Source organism: Dermochelys coriacea, chromosome 10 (assembly GCF_009764565.3).
Source record: "Dermochelys coriacea isolate rDerCor1 chromosome 10, rDerCor1.pri.v4, whole genome shotgun sequence".
NCBI classification, from domain to species: Eukaryota; Metazoa; Chordata; order Testudines; family Dermochelyidae; genus Dermochelys; species Dermochelys coriacea.
Window position 1 is genome coordinate 1944645 of NC_050077.1, and position 18121 is coordinate 1962765.

Sequence of the window (18121 nt, forward strand, 5' to 3'; positions counted from 1 at the left end):
GCCTCCTGGGCCAGGAGCTCAGGAGCCGGACAGGAGGATCCCGCGGGCCTGATGTGGACCGCGGGCCGGATGTGGACTGCAGGCCGGAGTTTGCCCCCCTCTGCCCTATGTGAATCTGAACTAGCAGGGCCCCATCAGAACCACATTTGTCTGATATCAAACCAACTTTAAAGTAGATCATACTGGAGGCCTAGATTATGGAGTGTCCCTTTCTTGAGCATTCAGATGGTTATGGCCTGAGAGATATAGGCTCCAGGGTTCCAACTGCCTTGGGGTTTGTTAGGGTTTTCAGAAATTATCACTTCTCCATCTCACTAAGCAGATGTTTTTAAAAATTACAAACAAAAACTCCTCTAGTTTTGCAGCCACTATCACCATAGAATGTCCTGCCTTCCACTTCTTCCCAAGCAGCCTGGCTCTGAAACAGCAGTCAAATTAGAAACAGTTTCCTACAGTAGTGACAACACTAGACGCAGGCTTGTTTGCATGAAAAGATGTTAGAGAACTTTTATTAAATTGTTGCCACAAAGAAATCCACTAGTTAATTTCAGCTCTACTCAAAACTGACAGAGTATGGATGAGCAAAGAGACTCAGAATTAGCCAAAGGTACAAAAAGAACAAGTTCTAAAAATGGCAAATGGGAGTGGGGATTCTTCATACTTCCAAAAGGGAGTCTCAAGCAATAGAGAAAAAAGAAGCTAAAATACCCAGGCTGAAGAAAATAATAAAGACCTTTTCCCACTTCCGTTTTCACCTAAAAACCAGCTTAACCTCAGGACCAAATACCATGTGCCATTTCTCAAGAGCCCTGTTTCCAGTGTTTGCTGTACCGGAAGCCTGGCTCACGCTGTCACATTACCGGATAGAGTACTGGAATGCAGTCCAGTCTTCCTGGAAGGGGAATCCGAGGGGCATCCAGTTTGCACTTCTTTCTTATGGACTGCAAAGTAGTAGTGAAGTCAGACGCATACCTGTGTAAAGAGACGGAGCGAAGTCAGGCAACGGAATAAGACCTCAGACTACAGAGCAGTTCGCTTCATCTCAGGCAAAGAGTCAGAGGCACTTGAACAAGAAGAGGAGCACAAAGGAAGTATTCCTTGCTCCAGCCCAAGCCCTGACATTTGCAGGCTAGAGGTGGTCAGCAGTGGCTGGTCCAGACCCACCCTGGAGGACGAGGGGGCTTGGGTGGTGCCTAGAGCACCAGTCACAATAGCCTGAAGGAGTAGTATTGCTTTGCACTGAGTGACTGGAATCCACCGTTATCAAGCAGGTAGGAGCAGAGCACTCTGTTGTCACTAGCATTACCGCTCTCTTCTAGAACGATGAGCCAAGTCAAGAGGCTACTGCTGCTCTCACACCTCTTGTTCCCTCACCAAAGAAACAGTGCTCTGCTTTCACCCTACTCACGGAATAGGGCTCTCCCCACAGAGCCAATAATGCACTGATGCCAAGACTTCGTTTATGCAGGGTAGCAGCTGCCTTGGCCCAGGGAAAAAAGGATAAGTAGAGGAAATCAGTACTGGAAGCTATCTTAAATGGGAGTATATAATAGATTTAATAGGGGAACATATACATTGCCGTCGAATTAGTGCCCCTCATTATTCTACAGGGAAGCTATGGCAGCAAATACCGTAAGTGGGAGGTCACTTGTGCACCGTACATGTTTCCCACTGAGGGTTATGTTCACCAGCCTACCATGCCTCTCTATTAGGCCCTCTCAGAAGTGGTTCTTTCCCAGAAGGCTTTTAGGCACTTTATCAATGAAAATTCAGGCATACTGTGGCTATGAGGAGCTTTCCCTCCAATCATGCTTAACTTCCACTTTTCCATGAAAAGCCACAAGTTGAGGGATCTTTATTGGCTGAGCTGAGTGGCAGATCACAAGGGAAGGGATTATGCTAAACACTAGCTGGTCTATAGAAACATGACAATATCACAAACCACAATGTCCTCAGGGTCTCCCCCGGCATTGCATTCAGAGCCACCTATTGGACACTCGCTCACTCACCTAGGATAAGTGTATTAGAAAGACAGAAAATGATTTACTTTTTGAAAAGAGCTTTCAGTGCCTTGAGCAGCCCACACACCCCCGCCCATCGGTGAGTTTAACGCAGTTGTCAATGGCTCCAGCAGCCAGACTGAAGAGTTTGTTCACTGAGTGGTTCAGTTCCTGGACGCAATCAATTACTTCGCAATGCTCCTGGAGAACAACAACAACAAAAAAAATACACTGGTTGATCCCAGCCCTCCTTCAGCAAGTGTCCCTGCAGTAACCACACTGTGCCAGGTCTTTCTGAAGCTAACACTGTAGTTGCTGTAACACTCAGATGGGGAAGGAGGATGTTTAACCCAAGAGGCATACCTTCCCATCAACATCTAATTGTCTCATGGAGTGCCCGGAGGGCTAACAGTCTCCTTTGTTTTCATCCTCCTACACCAGGGGTGGGAAAACTTTTTGGCCCAAGGGCCACATCGGGGTTGTGAAACTGTATGGAGGGCCGGGTAGTGAAGGCTGTGCCCCCCCAAACAGCCTGGTCCCCACCCCCTATCCACCCCCTCCCCCTGACTGCCCTCCTCAGAACCCCCAACCCATCCAACCCCCCCGCTTCTTGTCCCCTGACTGCCCCCTCCTGGGCCCCCCGCCTCAACCACCCCCCCCCACTTCCCATCCCTATCCAACCCCCCCCGCTCCCCATCCCCTAAGTGCCCCCGGACCCCTATCCACACCTCCGCCCCGACAGGTCCCCCAAAACCCCACCCCCATCCAACCCCCTGCTCTCCATCCCCCAACAGCCCCCTCCAGAACCTCCTCCCCATCCAACCACCCCCTGCTTCCTGTCCCCGACTGCTCTCCCGGGACCTCCTGCCCCCCTTACCATGCTGCTCAAGCAGCAGGAGCTCGCAGTCCTGCCAGAGCCAGCCATGCCGCTCGTGCTGCCCAGCAGGAGTGACGGGCCAGAGCACTGGCGGCGCAGTGGCATCACTGCAGGGATGGGCCAGGGGCTAGCGTCACTGCAGGGGAGGGGCCAGGGCCTAGCCTCCCGGCCGGGAGCTCAGGGCTAGCAGGATGGTCCTGTGGGCCGGATGTGGCCTGCGTGCCATAGTTTGCCCACCTCTGTCCTACACAGTGATAGCACATAAATTCAGATTGCCCTCTCCTATCCTCATCACTGCCTCTAGACAAAACACACTGACCTAACCTTCCTACAGGGCAGTGTTCCGCAACATTTTTTTTTTTGCTGGCGACCCTCTTTGGACTTTAAAAAAAAAAAAAAAAAATGGTGAGCCCCCTACTAAGCTGGAGTCCGATCCTACTACCCTGGGCTGAAGCATGTACTTAGCTTTGCAGGGCCTCTGTGGCCTAGGGCTCCAGGCAACTGCCCAACTGCCACCTCCTAACACCGGCCCAGCACTTGCAACCCCCAGGTTGAGAAACACTGCTGGTAGCAGATTCTCTACAGGCAATTCCCTTCCCCACCCACTCAGTCTATAGTAAGAAAACAACAGAGGCGGCAGGAACGCACATAGCTAGTCTAGTAACCATTGTCATTGTTACGCCATCCTCCCTGCAGTGGTTTGGTATAGCCACTTGCAGCATAAGAATTTGGGGCAGGGACTGTCTTCTAGTCTGTACAGGGCCTAGCACAATACCCCACTTCACTCATTCTGACTGAAGGACACATTTGCAAAAGATTAAAAGACAAAGGCAAACTCAGAGTTTTCTTCCTTGCTTCTAATAGTCTGCTTAAGCGTCCAAGAGGTCGTCTGCTTATCCCAAAGGTTTCCCCTACATCAGATGCATGAAGCACCAGTTACTGATTGCCCAGGAGCAGGCAAAGCTGCTGGAATTAAATTTTATAAACGTAAGTGAAAAAAGCAATATTTAATTAAAAAGAAAGAAATCAAGGAAATTGCAAATGGAAAATGCTAGCCAAAATCTAGGGTCCAACCACCCTAACAAAGATGCTTTAAATAAATATAAATATAACTCAAATATCAGCCTCCAATTACCTGCTGACTACTACTGTACAGATGGAGCAGAATACATTACATTACCAAGGGCACTGCACTGATCTGGATAAGGAGGTTTTCTTCTTCCAGGTCTCCATACCGCAGCTGGTAGGGCTTATATGGACCATACACTACTTCCACCAGTTCCATCACTTTTACCAGGTTATGCTCATCTATAAGGAATCAGAAGTGAGCGTACAAAGAAATAAATTTTCTGCTAAAAGGTGGCCTTAAAGCAGCACGTTAGGCTCTTTCAATGAGTTGTGCCTATTGACAGCCACTACCATGTGCACATATACCCTGGGACTTTGCCTAGCACCTTTAAAGCTGAGCTGCAGACTTTTTAAACAAATAGGATATCAATGCTATTGGCTCCTTAATACCCAGGTATTCTATTTCAACAATCACAGCAGGACATTAAGACATATTCCTGGCTGCTCAAGAACAATCTGGGGCCACAAGTCTCCCAGCCAGCTATCTATCACCCATTCCCAGCCTGCACAATCAGAGACAAAGTAAGGAATCTGTCTGAACTGTGCCTGCCTAAGAGAATATAGTCTCATTTATGTCCCATCAAAGATTCTAAAAGGAAACTACAGTCTTCATCCACACCTAAATAAATGATGCCAACTCATTTCATGTAGGCTACTACACAGCCACAGTCCCCCCAACTTGGCCTAAAAGTGAACCAGTTGACATAATGCCCCATTGACAATCTGCTTAGTCACCCAGCTCCCCCATTCCTGGGATGCTTCTGCTTTGCGTGTTGCTTTAGAGCATGCCAGCTTGTTGCAGGGTAATATGCAAATAAAGAATTCAACTTTTATTCCCAACAGTTCAGTAACTGGTTTCCTATTCTCTCATTTACAAACTTCGGGCCTCTCTCTCCAAGTTCCTTCTATACAGGGTCTATGGTATTATTACCTACCCCAATTAAGCCAGACCAGTGTGTGGCAAGTGTTTGCTAAGAGTGCACAATGACTTCCAATGAAAAGCAGAACACAAGCACAGGACAATAGCCCACTTCCTAGAATGGCACAGTCATAAATGTAATCTACTAAAACTGGGTTTAAACAACTGAGGGGTATGATGCAAAGCAAACCCAGGCAGGAAATGCAGCCTTAAAGATAACCCATCAATCTTAAGGTGTGATTTCCTGAACACTCTCTTTGAAGGCACACTGTGACAAATTAAGATAAACCTATAAAGGTTCATAAATTAAAACTGTACTGAGCCTATAATCAGATTGTCTCAATACTGTTAACTCACCTTCCTTCCTCCCTACCTCCAATGGTTTGCATCATGGATTTCTGTCTAAAATTAAACTGCAAATGCTTTAGGGCAGGGAGAATGTCTTTACTTTGTTCTGAACAGCACACTTTAGGCACTAAACAAAAGCACACTTAAATAATGAAATCTGACCGAGGAATTTAATTTGGTTAAAACATGGTTTTCATAAAACCTAAGACCAACAGAACGGTTTCCACAATTTTTTAAAATTCCAGTGAAAACCATTTTGGCAAACTTTCCCTTGCAATGTTTGAGAAAGCAAATGATCAGGAGAACTTGTTGAGAGGCGCGATCTAAACCAAGAACTCCTGAGATTTTATTGCCATGTGATCTCAGACAAGTCAAGTATCTTCTGACTCCATTCCCCCATTTATAAGACAGGAATAAAACTGATCCACCTTACAGGGACGTTGTAATTCACCCACCCAAATGTTGTAAAAGGGAAGTGCTAAGTATTATTTACCCAAGGTGGCATCAAAATAGCTCTGCTTCAGTAAACACAGCCAGGATTGTGTCAATATATTTGGGATAAGTTAAACATAAACATTATGTAAACAGCAAACACTGCAGATGAAATCCAAATCCCTTACATTGTTGTAGCAGCTTCCATGAAAAACAAAACAAACCACAGAACCCAAAGGTTTTACAGAGGGTTACACAAAAATACACCATAAAGTCTGTGAATATTTGAACTAACAGTCCCTACTTAAGTTAGACAGCATTGCTACTTCCAAGCCTCTTGCAAAGTGGGCTGTGGTGTCATGCAGCTCCAGCAACTTATTTAGTTTGGTTTCCTGGCTGGCTCTCTCCATTGCAGTGCTGAGGCAGACTGGGATTGAAGGCACCAAGGCACCTAGTATTTGGATCAGCAGCACAGTCACAATTTCATGGGGGTTCTTAAAAACCTGCATGAACAAGAAAGCTGTTAGCATGAGCATGTTAGCAGAAGCAGCCTGCTGCTTCTGTGTAAATTGAGCCCCACACTCCACCACTTTAGCAAGGGAATCAGCACAATGACCTAGTCAACAGAAGCCATATAGAAGCCCCCAGAAACAATGCATAAAGCAGAAGAGACTAAACTGCCCCAAAGATGAAATTTAAATTATGTTCATTAAGAGGCAACTGTATGCACATCAAAAACATTGTACTCTGGGAACTGCCAGATCACTGGATCCTCTCTGGGCATGTGCAATCCCAACTAACGCTAACAGGAGCACAGCATCTGAAAACTCTCAAACGTTACCAGACTAAAAGCAGGGCCAGGTAAGATTTCTGGAACCTTGCTGACTGAGCATGCAGGAAAGGCTGACTCAGGATATGAAAGCAGAGTTAATCATTGTCACTTAAAGAGCCCAGAAGAGGAGCGCGCTTTATCTAAGGCAGCAGAGAATCTATGAAGTTGAGCAGAGGCTGGATCCAAAGGAGGACAGGCAAATAATGGGCAACGGAGTAGAGTAACAACAAGGTAGAGAGCCTGCTGTGTCTTCAAACAGAATTTAAACAGGTACCTTTAAAAGACATGACGAAAAGGATAAAGAATCCCATGAATAAGCAGCTAGGTGATGGGATCAGGATGGACTGAGGAGAGAGTTGGGAAGTACTACATTCTAGCCCCAGCGAGAATGTAACCAGCTGGCCAATGCTATCCTTAGATCAGCATAATACCAGCTTCACATTCATATCCATCACCCTCATCTTTGTTTGCAGTAGCTTTTATCACCACCACTTTTGACTGACTGGTCAGCTATTCTCTCTAGGTATTTATACAGCCCCCACCACTGCAGTACCAGAACATATACCCCCAGTATCCAACTCGCAGCAGTAAGACCATGAACAGCAAGTAGAACAGGAAAAAAAAATGGTTTTCCTATCACAAGCAGTGCAGGAGGACTATGGAGAAAAGCCCTGGATGACATGAGCTTTGGCCCACATAGCAAGGCCCCTCACAATAACCAGTTCCTAGAGCACGTTAGTGAATAAGCCAGCAGCTGAACTGTGATTCACAACTAATTGTTATGCAGGAAAAAAACCCAAAGCCATTATTTCCAAGGTAAGGCTGGGTATCCTTGCAGAAAAGGCCTCAGCCCTTGTTACAAGCTTCATACCCATAAGATAACAATCTCCCTTACCCTTCACGGGTGAAAACTCTGACAGGCTCAACAATGTCCAACACAATTTGTTAAGCTAAGTGAAGAGAGATTAACTCCTTTTGGGATCAGGTATAAGTATGGTAAGCTCTGCGTTTACAAATTCAAATGCTTTTCTTGGTACTGCACAATCCTGAGGGGTTCCAGCTGACGTTCCCCAAGAATTCACACACAAACCACCACCAATCAGTCAAGCAATCCCTCCAGGGCCTCCTCTAGGTCAGATAATGAAATTCAGGTATTTCAAATGTTTTGCAACAGAACAAAATGCAACACTGACAAATTAGATTTCACGTATGATACAGATGAAAGAGAGAGAGAGCAGTTTTAACAGCAGCAATGGAGCGATACTGTCACTGGTCTTGAGTCAAACATTTAATCTTTCTGTGGCAGCAGATGAGCTAGATCCCCAAAGCAAGCTCCAAGACGTTAGTGAAGAGGCACAAAATGAGACCATGAGCTGATCAATTATTCTGAGCCTTATGGGAATTTGCAGTCTGTGTTCCCATGCATCGCACTGATGTTGTCAACTGAGAGCAACAGTACCTGCATGACCCACTGGAGTTGCGAGTGCCATGTTCCAAGCAGAGTATCATACAGTTCAGTCAGCTGCCGATTTAAACTTAAGTCGCTTTGGCAAAGATCCTGCCAGACTGTCACCAGCTGTACCTGCAGGGGTAATAAAAGTCATTCATCCTACAGAACTGGGCCTTGTTAATTCAGAGATATGTCCTAGGGAAACTGCTTCTACTCAAAGGCAGCACTCCTCAGATTTGAATGTACCGCCATGCAATCATTCAGCACCCAAGAGGACTCAGACTTTAAAATGTTAAGCTAAAGGCTTCTTGGCTTATACAAAGATTTAATTAACCTTGGTATTTTGCTCATAAATGAGACTGAAACCAATACCACCCCATAACAGTTGAAATATTTGGCAGGCCCCAGCTCTGAAGCTAATCCTCACAAGGCCCACTGATAATAGGGCTTTGGAGGATCAGGTTAAGGTCAATGAACCATCCAGAATTCCAATCCCATCTGAAGAGAGTTTCCATAATTCAGCAGCAGCAAGTTATAATAAAGTTTAATAACAACCAGAGATCATAAAAGAAGGAAAAAGCAACAACCAAACACCTTCTCAGGGCACAGAGGGAAACCTTTTGGGATACACAATTACATTTTTCATTTGGCCAACTAGCTGCTGTAGGAAGGCACAGGAAGACTCCTTTGGCGAGTTATTCCCCAAACCTCCATGTGCGGAGTAATCACAGCCAGGAAAAGATTCAAGTGGATGAAATGTGGAAGAGAACAAGCCATTCTCAGTTTAAATTGGACAAGTGAGATGACTAGAGTGGCAGCCCCCCCTACAGGCTAAACCAAGGAACTACTCCACATTTCACTCCCCCAAATTAAAATGTGACCATGACAGAGACTAGATACCTTGTGACATTTGTAGTAATAAGCCAGGAGTTGGGGCATCCGATCAATTTCAGTGAAGATTTTCACAAACACTTTTGCCTGGTCTAAATACAACAACACAGAACATTAGTTAACAGGTCACCCTCCTAACTTGTGTGACAGAGGTACTGCCCTGAGCAAAATAAGTCTTCTGGACTAAGCAGGAAAATCCATCCTCTTCAGTTTGGAGAAGAGCCTGGATACAGTGTGTGGGATGTAGAACCACAATATGTCAAGAAAGTGACAAGATCTCCCTGTATTCCTCTCTCTTCACTTGGGAGGGCAGCTGCCTCTGAATTCATGGCCACAGAAATTCCAGAGTGAGTAAAGTGATGATGGAAGAGTTATTAACTTCCCTTGGGAAAACATTTCTAACTCCAGACCCCCTGTAATAGTACTGAGTCCCCTAAAGACAGGATCCTTTTTTCAGACAGAGCTAGTGCCCTCCAGACCAGAGCATGTGTCAGTAGATCCAAACTGCACTCCTCAGTTTTGCCTTCCTCACCCCCAGGTGCCAGGACCACAACTAGCTGTCTCTTCACCTTGACTAAATGACCCAGCTACTACTTACTCAAAATCTGAAAGTCTCCATGCTCCCTTTGTATTACTGTGGGGAAGGCTTTGTCTACAAAACACACCTGGGTTCAGAGAGGTTAGTAATGACGTATTTAGGAACTTGTTTCTGGTTTGCTGGCAGGGCCCAAGTGGCTTCCTGTAAATCTGACACACAGCAAGTAACTAGGGTTGCTCTAGAGCAGTACAACGGAGAGAACGGTGCCTCCCACCACCCCCACCCCAGGGACACATTTGTTGTCCTGTGTTCCTATCTACAGGGTCAGATCTAAGCAAGAATTCAGAAGAGCATGTGAAATATTATCAACAGAAAGAAAAAGTGTGTTTGTTGCCAGCTGCTCTGGAGGAAATATTAAAAGGATAATAGACTCAGGGCTGCATTTATCGCAAAGTGAGCCAGAACATCTTGAATAACTAAGCGAAGCAATGGACCCATGTCCAGTACAGAAGCGCCACCTGCTGTCAGTTTCCTACCACAGCTACATGGCATACCTAAAGAGTATGGGACACAATATCATGCAGCTTCTATGAGGCTCTCTCCTTGTACGTGGGAGAAAACATTCTCAAACCAGTCCACACAAGAGATCCACTTCCTGGACACTCTGGTGCTAATAAGCGATGGTCACATAAACACCACCCTATATCAGAAACCTACTGACTGCTATTCCTACCTACATGCCTCTAGCTTTCATCCAGATCATACCACTCGATCCATTGTCTACAGCCAATCTCTACGATATAACCGCATTTGCTCCAACCCCTCAGACAGAGACAAACACCTACAAGATCTCTATCATGCATTCCTACAACTACAGTACCCACCTGCTGAAGTGAAGAAACAGATTGACAGAGCCAGAAGAGTACTCAGAAGTCACCTACTACAGGACAGGTGAAAATAACAAAGAAAATAACAGAACGCCACTACCCATCACCTTCAGCCCCCAACTAAAACCTCTCCAATGCATCATCAAGGATCTACAACCTATCCTGAAGGACGACCCATCACTTTCACAGATCTTGGGAGACAGACCAGTCCTTGCTTACAGACAGCCCCCCAATCTGAAGCAAATACTCACCAGCAACCACACACCACACAACAGAACCACTAACCCAGGAACCTATCCTTGCAACAAAGCCCGTTGCCAACTCTGTCCACATATCTATTCAGGGGACACCATCATAGGGCCTAATCACATCAGCCACACTATCAGAGGCTCGTTCACCTGCACATCCACCAATGTGATATAGGCCATCATGTGCCAGCAATGCCCCTCTGCCATGTAAATTGGTCAAACTGGACAGTCTCTACGTAAAAGAATGAATGGACACAAATCAGACGTCAAGAATTATAACATTCAAAAACCAGTTGGAGAACACTTCAATCTCTCTGGTCACTCGATTACAGACCTGAGGGTGGCAATCCTTCAACAAAAAAGCTTCAAAAACAGACTCCAACGAGAGACCACTGAATTGGAATTAATTTGCAAACTGGATACAATTAATTTAGGCTTGAATAGAGACTGGGAATGGATGAGTCATTACACAAAGTAAAACTATTTCCCCATGGTATTTCTCCCCCCCACCCCACCCCCCGTTCCTCAGATATTCTTGTTAACTGCTGGAAATAGCCTACCTTGCTTCTCACCATGAAAGGTTTTCCTCCTTTCCCCCCCTGCTGCTGCTGATGGCTCATCTTAAGTGATCACTCTCCTTACAGTAAGAAAAGGAGTACCTGTGGCACCTTAGAGACTAACAAATTTATTAGAGCATAAGCTTTCGTGAGCTACAGCTCACTTCCACCAAATGCATCCGATGAAGTGAGCTGTAGCTCACGAAAGCTTATGCTCTAATAAATTTGTTAGTCTCTAAGGTGCCACAAGTACTCCTTTTCTTTTTGTGAATATAGACTAACAGCTGCTACTCTGAAACCTGTCAAACATCACTGTGTCCCCTGCATCTGCCTGAAAAAGGGCCATACAGCCCAAGAGCAGCAACAAGATAGACACACATACTGAGACAGATGGGTGCAGAACCTAAGGAAACAGAGTCAGTGTGATAGATTGAAAGACCAGAAAGAGAGTGAAGGGAAATGAGAAGAGAAAAGCAAAGAGAGGAGTAAGGAGGAAGAGTGTGAAAGAGAACACAAACATAAATCGTTCATATTAACCTTTTCCTTCCTCTCTCTGCTTGTCTCACTCACTGCATCTTGTCTTAAATTAGAAAATAAGCTCGTTGGGGCATGGACTGTCTCAGTCTGTGTTTGTGCAGCACAATAGCATGATCCTTATGGAGGCCTCTAGGTGCTACTAATAAACTGACAGTGTAAGGGTGGGGAAAGAGAGCAAGGTCAGACCAAAAAACCCCAAAATCCAGGGGTGGAAAGTAGGGTTGCAGGCTATGGAAGCAACCAACACGTACTGGGCTGCAGGCTGCTGTCCCATTCATCTCTTTTTGTTTGGTTCTGCCAAGAAAGGGCACGTAACCCAGGCCCAGAGAGACCCAATGGATACACACCCAACCCCCGGGAGCATTTAGCTTTCTGGTGAGCAAACCCCAAAACACAAACAGAAACAGAAGGCAAAAGACAAGAAAGAAAAAAGAACAGAGACAGAAATGAAGAAAGGACAAATTAAATAGGAGAGATGGTGGGAGGTGTACAAGGCTTGGCAGAATGGTGCTCCTGCTCCCCACCTTGCCCCACCTGCCAGTCCACTGGAAAGACAGCTCCAACAACAGCTAGGAGGCTAAAAGCATGCTATTCAGAGCACCATGCCTCACTCTCCTGATGAAGGCAGCACCTACATATAAATACATCTACAATGAAGACAAGGAAAACAGAGCTGTACTGACCTACGGACTGAGCATTGAAGGTGGCCACAATCTGGGGGCTGGCCATGGCCTCTAGCCGGTTCTTCAGAGCCTCTAGGTGCACACATTTCTCAGAGTAGTCCGGAGTATCCACAAGCATCGCCAGGCTGTTCTGCATGCCTGTTAACTTGGCAGAGATCACAGACACATCCTGCCACCAAAGGAAGTTGGGGATTTGTTAACACAATATCAAAAATGCCAAGTCCTAAGCTCCACAATGACATCTGGGAAGCAGAGGCATATTTCCTTTTGAAAAGTGATCTGAAAGGACTTTTATTTAAATTTGGTTTCTTTATAATTGTCAGTTTTCATGCCTGTGTCTTTTTCAAGCAGGTACCTACTTGTGTTTTAAAAGTTTCCTCAATATCTGCACTCAGTGTGCTCCACTTGTCGGCTTCCTGGAGGGACTCAGCAGCCAGCTGCATTCTGGATTTCACTCGATCAAGTTCCACCAGAACCTGAAACAGAGACGAAACTGCTGCCCATCAGAATTGGGGACAAATGTGAAGTTGCTTCACTTGGTTGGGAGTAAGGTGGGGTGGGGAGGAGAGGGTTATTTCTGTTATATTTGCATTTAAGAAATTGGGTGATAATTTCAGGAGGAAGTTGGCTAAAATCAATTTTAGGGGTTTACACAGAAGTGGATAATCTCTCCAAGGAGCTGAAGAAATTTAAATCAATTTTAAAGTTGAACCAGCTGATGAGCATCATCAGTAGAAATTTGGTTACATAATGAGGAATGTTGCTTTTATTCAGGGTCAACACCCTACTCTAAACAATAATATGGCTACATGATCCGAGGGGAAGGGGGCTGGGCTCTGATGACAGCCAAAGCTGCAGGAACAACTTGCAAAACAGTTCACCAAAGATCTGCAGTACTGTGGGTAAACCATCAGCCCCTCTGTTTGAGCAGCTCACTCCTGAGCTATACCTATAAACTGGTTTGGATTCAGGATTCAATATAATCAGCATCTATTTTGTCTGGAAAATGCAAAACAACTCTATAGCATGGTATTAGCACAACACCACCACCAATAAGCTCAGACAATCAAGGCTTTCGCATCTTGCTGCCTGTCATGAAAGATGGATCACTCACATGAGGAGAGATATCAGCTCATGACAGGTCTGATCAGAGCTAGCTCTAGTCTGGGTTGCAAACATCTATGCCTTGGTGGTGAGGTGGGGGTACTGCACTAGCTTTTCACTTCTGAGCACACAATGCATGGCTGAGTTAACAAGGAAAATGCTTTTGGGTATGTCAACCTCCCCATCTGTCCACACACAAAACCACCATACAGCATCATTCTCTGCTTAAGAGAGGCTTTGGACTCCAATATCAGGGGTGCTGTAGCCCAGAACCAAGGTACAATCTGTAGGGAAGTTTGCACTGTGCCTGCTCATGCTACATCCTGCTCTAGACACTTCTATTGGTTCTTCAATTTAATAAGCACTATCATTCATTCACAATAAGAAAGAGTCAGTATCTCCAGAACTTTTTACTTCCTCACAAAAGTACAAAAATCTGAAGCAGCCCACAGGGTATCAAATTGCTGAACCCTAGTACAATCAGACTGTAGTTCAGAGAAGCTACCAGACTGTAGGAGTTTTCAGTGACTGTTCTGCTTGAAAAAAAGCATAGAGATTCCTTGCATCTAGGATCTCATAGCCTCAGAACTTGCTGAAGTGTAACAGGATCACAGTAGCAATTTTAAAAGGACACAATATCAGTGCAGGAAATCAGGCTCCCTTACCTGTCAGTATCTACCAGAGCTCAAACTGCTGCAGAGAGCTAACAGAGCCCCCCTGGAATTGCACAAACCACAAACCAAAACAGACACAGTCTTCAAGTTCACTCAACATCAGTAACTTTGGCAGCTACAGCAAATCTGGAAATCACAGTCAAATATTTAGTGATGAGAGAAGTTACCTGCATTGACTGAGCTGTGTCCTCTTCAAATTTCTTAATGTCCTCCTTAACAAGGATCATTTGTTCCTTCAGGAAAGTTGCCTCCTGTTTCAAGACTTCCACATCCCGCAGGACTCTGGGCATGTTCTGGAGCGCCTGGTGGCTTGTTTCTGCAGAAACAAATAGCAATGGAATGACAAGGGACTCAACCCTCGCACAGAAGTAGAAACTTCGCAAGGAGCCTGGTGTCCAACAAGTCTTCATTGCTGCATTCAAGCTACAGCAGAACCTCAGAGTTACAGACACCTTGGGAATGGAGGCTGTTCGTAACTCTGAAATGTTCAGAACTCGGAACAAAGCGTTATGGTTGTTCTTTCAAAAGTTTACAACTGAACATTGACTTAATACAGCTTTCAAACTTTACTATGAAGAAGAAAAAAGCTGCTTTCCTTTTTTGTTTTTTATGAGTTTACATTTAACACAATAGTGTACTGGCTTTTGGTTGGGGTTTTTTTGGGGGGGTGGCGGGGGGCAGAGTCTCTGCTGCTGCCTGATTGCATCCTTCTGGTTCCAAATGAGGTGTGTGGTGGACTGGTCAGTTCATATCTCTGAGGTTCTACTGTATATTTAATAAGATCTTCCAGATCTAGAATAGCAGGGCATACTGCATATTAGGGACAATCCTCCAAGAGTTTAGCAAGTGCCTATCACCACATATAAATAATACTAAGGACAAAGCATGTAAAGCAATACTGGTGGGGGGATTGGTAGGAGAGCAGAAGAGAGAAGAACAATTGGGCTGGAATACCAGAAGATGCTGCAGGTCAGGACAGAAATGAGCAGGAAAAGGTTCTCTCATTCTGCAAGAGTTTTCAAAACTTCAATTTTTTTTTCCTATTCCAAATCAAGCACAAAAAGTCAAAATCCTCAAACTAATAATCTAAAAAACCCCAACACACACAAAAATGGGTCAGGTCAATCAAAACATTTCATTTCAATACTGATGTTTTTTATTAAAGAAAAACTTCTTTTTAGTATAAATTAACATTTTAAAATGAAAAGTTGTTTCAAATTTAAAAACAAAACTTTTTGGTTTCAAAAGTATCAAAATGGAATGTTTCAACAATTTTGAAAAATAATTTACAATTTTTCAAATTGGGAGATTTGTCAAAACTGACCCCGTCTCACAAGCAATTGGGGTTTCCATGAATCAATGTTTTTTGAGAGAGAAAAATGGTGGGAAAATTGCCAACTAGTTCTACTCAGCACTGGGTGTCTGCTGGCAGCACTCCAGGAGGAAGCTTGCAAAGCAGGTGCCGGTGTACTGTATTAAACTGTTCCGCGTAGGAGTGTGCTACTGGTAGCAGTTACTGATACGTGATGGATTGTAGGAAACTACTATTGTAGTAAACTGCTACCTGATGCAGCTAATGCCTACGGGTAGAATTACTTGCACTACAGTATACGTGAAATTGCTATGTGTATCAATGTCAGCACAGAGTATAGCAGACATCCCAGCGTGATGTTCTGGTTTTTTGCACGCTCAGTACACCACAAGAAGCACATTACCACAGAGAGCACTTTGCTGCACTACACCGGCACGAGCCACCCCCTGCCCACACAGTCACAAAATCAGCTCCCAAGCGCAAGAAGACAAGGCGGCACCTTCCACAGCATTGTTGACCTCCTGGATGAAGAGCTGTAACTTCATCACCAAGGTTGCTGCGTGGGCATCCACTTTGCCGGGGGCATCCTGCTGCTGCACGGCCCGGAAGGCTCCGTTCACCCAGCGCTTCACCTCGAAGTCATCAGCCAGGAACTTGGAGAAATCCATGCCGGGGGGCCGCGGCCGCTCCGCCACTGAGCTCAGAGCCTGGCTCCTACCCGCGGGAGGGGGCCAGCACTCAGCGGGACTGATCACAACCTCGGGGGCCCCCTCTTCTCACCAGACCCCGCTCTGCCCAGGGGCAGCGCTGCACAACGGGCAGGCCCCCCGCTCTCGTCTCTCTCCCCCCCCCCCGGCCCGAGCCCCGCCGCCCCCGCTCTCGTCTCTCTCCCCCCCCCCCCCGGCCCGAGCCCCGCCGCCCCCGCTCTCGTCTCTCTCCCCCCCCCCCCCCGGCCGAGCCCCGCCGCCCCCGCTCTCGTCTCTCTCCCCCCCCCCCCCGGCCCGAGCCCCGCCGCCCCCGCTCTCGTCTCTCTCCCCCCCCCCCCCGGCCCGAGCCCCGCCGCCCCCGCTCTCGTCTCTCTCCCCCCCCCCCGGCCCGAGCCCCGCCGCCCCCGCTCTCGTCTCTCTCCCCCCCCCCCCGGCCCGAGCCCCGCCGCCCCCGCTCTCGTCTCTCTCCCCCCCCCCCCCGGCCCGAGCCCCGCCGCCCCCGCTCTCGTCTCTCTCCCCCCCCCCGGCCCGAGCCCCGCCGCCCCCGCTCTCGTCTCTCTCCCCCCCCCCCGGCCCGAGCCCCGCCGCCCCCGCTCTCGTCTCTCTCCCCCCCCCCCCGGCCCGAGCCCCCGCCGCCCCCGCTCTCGTCTCTCTCCCCCCCCCCCCCGGCCCGAGCCCCGCCGCCCCCCGCTCTCGTCTCTCTCCCCCCCCCCCGGCCGAGCCCCGCCGCCCCCCGCTCTCGTCTCTCTCCCCCCCCCCCCCGGCCGAGCCCCGCCGCCCCCGCTCTCGTCTCTCTCCCCCCCCCCCCGGCCCGAGCCCCGCCGCCCCCGCTCTCGTCTCTCTCCCCCCCCCCGGCCCGAGCCCCGCCGCCCCCGCTCGCGTCTCTCTCCCCCCCCCCCCGGCCCGAGCCCCGCCGCCCCCGCTCTCGTCTCTCTCCCCCCCCCCCCGGCCCGAGCCCCGCCGCCCCCGCTCTCGTCTCTCTCCCCCTCCCCCCCCCCGGCCCCGAGCCCCGCCGCCCCCGCTCTCGTCTCTCTCCCCCCCCCCCCGGCCCGAGCCCCGCCGCCCCCCGCTCTCGTCTCTCTCCCCCCCCCCCGGCCCGAGCCCCGCCGCCCCCGCTCTCGCCCCCCCCCGGCCCGAGCCCCGCGCTGCCCCGCTTGGGCCCGGCTAACTGGGAGGGGGCGCTGGAGTCACAGCGGCCCGGCCCGGCCCGGCCCCAGCCCACAAAGGCCCCGGGAGCAGGAGGCCGGCCCTGGGGGAGGGAACCCCCCAGACTCACCGTCTCGACGGGCGGCGGCGGCCATCTTGGTTGGGTCACGAACAACACGGGCGCAGGGGTTGCCGGGAAACGCCAGGTGCCGGTCCCCGCCGGCCACCGTACCCAGCCGCCCCACGACGGCTCTGCGATCGGCCTCGCGCTGCGCCCCGCCCGCTGCTCAGCCACCAGACCAATGGGAGCCAGAGGCGGCCAGGGCCCAGGACCAATGGGAGCCGTAGGGGCGGAGCCAGCGGGCACGCGGTGAAACTGGGGCATTTGCGCTCTCGGAGGAGCGCGGCTGAGACGTGGCGGGGGGGGGAGGGAGGCAAATGGATCCGCCAAGAGCCTCGCGCCCCCGGGCCGCCTCGTGCGCGGGCAGACGCGCGGGGCGGGGGCCGAGCCAACGCGCCGCGCCTGTTACTAAGTTTGCTGCGCAGAAAAAAAGTTTCTGCCGAAACGTTGCGGCAGTTCTGCCCTTTCCCCACCCGGCCGTGCGGCGGCGCGAGAGCAGCTGCAGCTCTGAGGAGACACTAACTTCTGTAGTTCGCCTTTTGCGCGCCAGAGGGCAGCGTGGGGCTAGAGCACAGCAGCAGCTCCTGGCCAGCGAGGGAAGAGAAAGAGCCTGTCAGGCCAGGTCAAGAGACAGGTGCTGTGGGGAGACAGGCAGCAGGCAATGCTGGGCGGGGGCCATAAGGGCCGGCGAGGGAGAACGGGGCTAAATGGGAGTGGAGGCATAGGGCCA

The 18121-nt window shown here is 48.8% G+C and overlaps 1 protein-coding gene across 1 annotated transcript in view; it reads right to left on the reverse strand.

Annotated features, from left to right (window-relative positions):
* COG7 (component of oligomeric golgi complex 7) overlaps nucleotides 1–17559 on the reverse strand; it is a 33528-nt gene extending 15969 nt beyond the window's left edge. The window contains 13 exon segments of the mRNA XM_038420382.2: nucleotides 861–914; nucleotides 916–972; nucleotides 2048–2093; nucleotides 2096–2201; nucleotides 4058–4185; nucleotides 6009–6207; nucleotides 7996–8118; nucleotides 8887–8969; nucleotides 12328–12496; nucleotides 12687–12803; nucleotides 14273–14421; nucleotides 15917–16131; nucleotides 17401–17559. Of these exon segments, the coding sequence (XP_038276310.1) occupies nucleotides 861–914; nucleotides 916–972; nucleotides 2048–2093; nucleotides 2096–2201; nucleotides 4058–4185; nucleotides 6009–6207; nucleotides 7996–8118; nucleotides 8887–8969; nucleotides 12328–12496; nucleotides 12687–12803; nucleotides 14273–14421; nucleotides 15917–16085 (1400 nt within the window). The 5' untranslated portion in view covers nucleotides 16086–16131; nucleotides 17401–17559.
* Nucleotides 17560–18121: the final 562 nt, after the last annotated feature.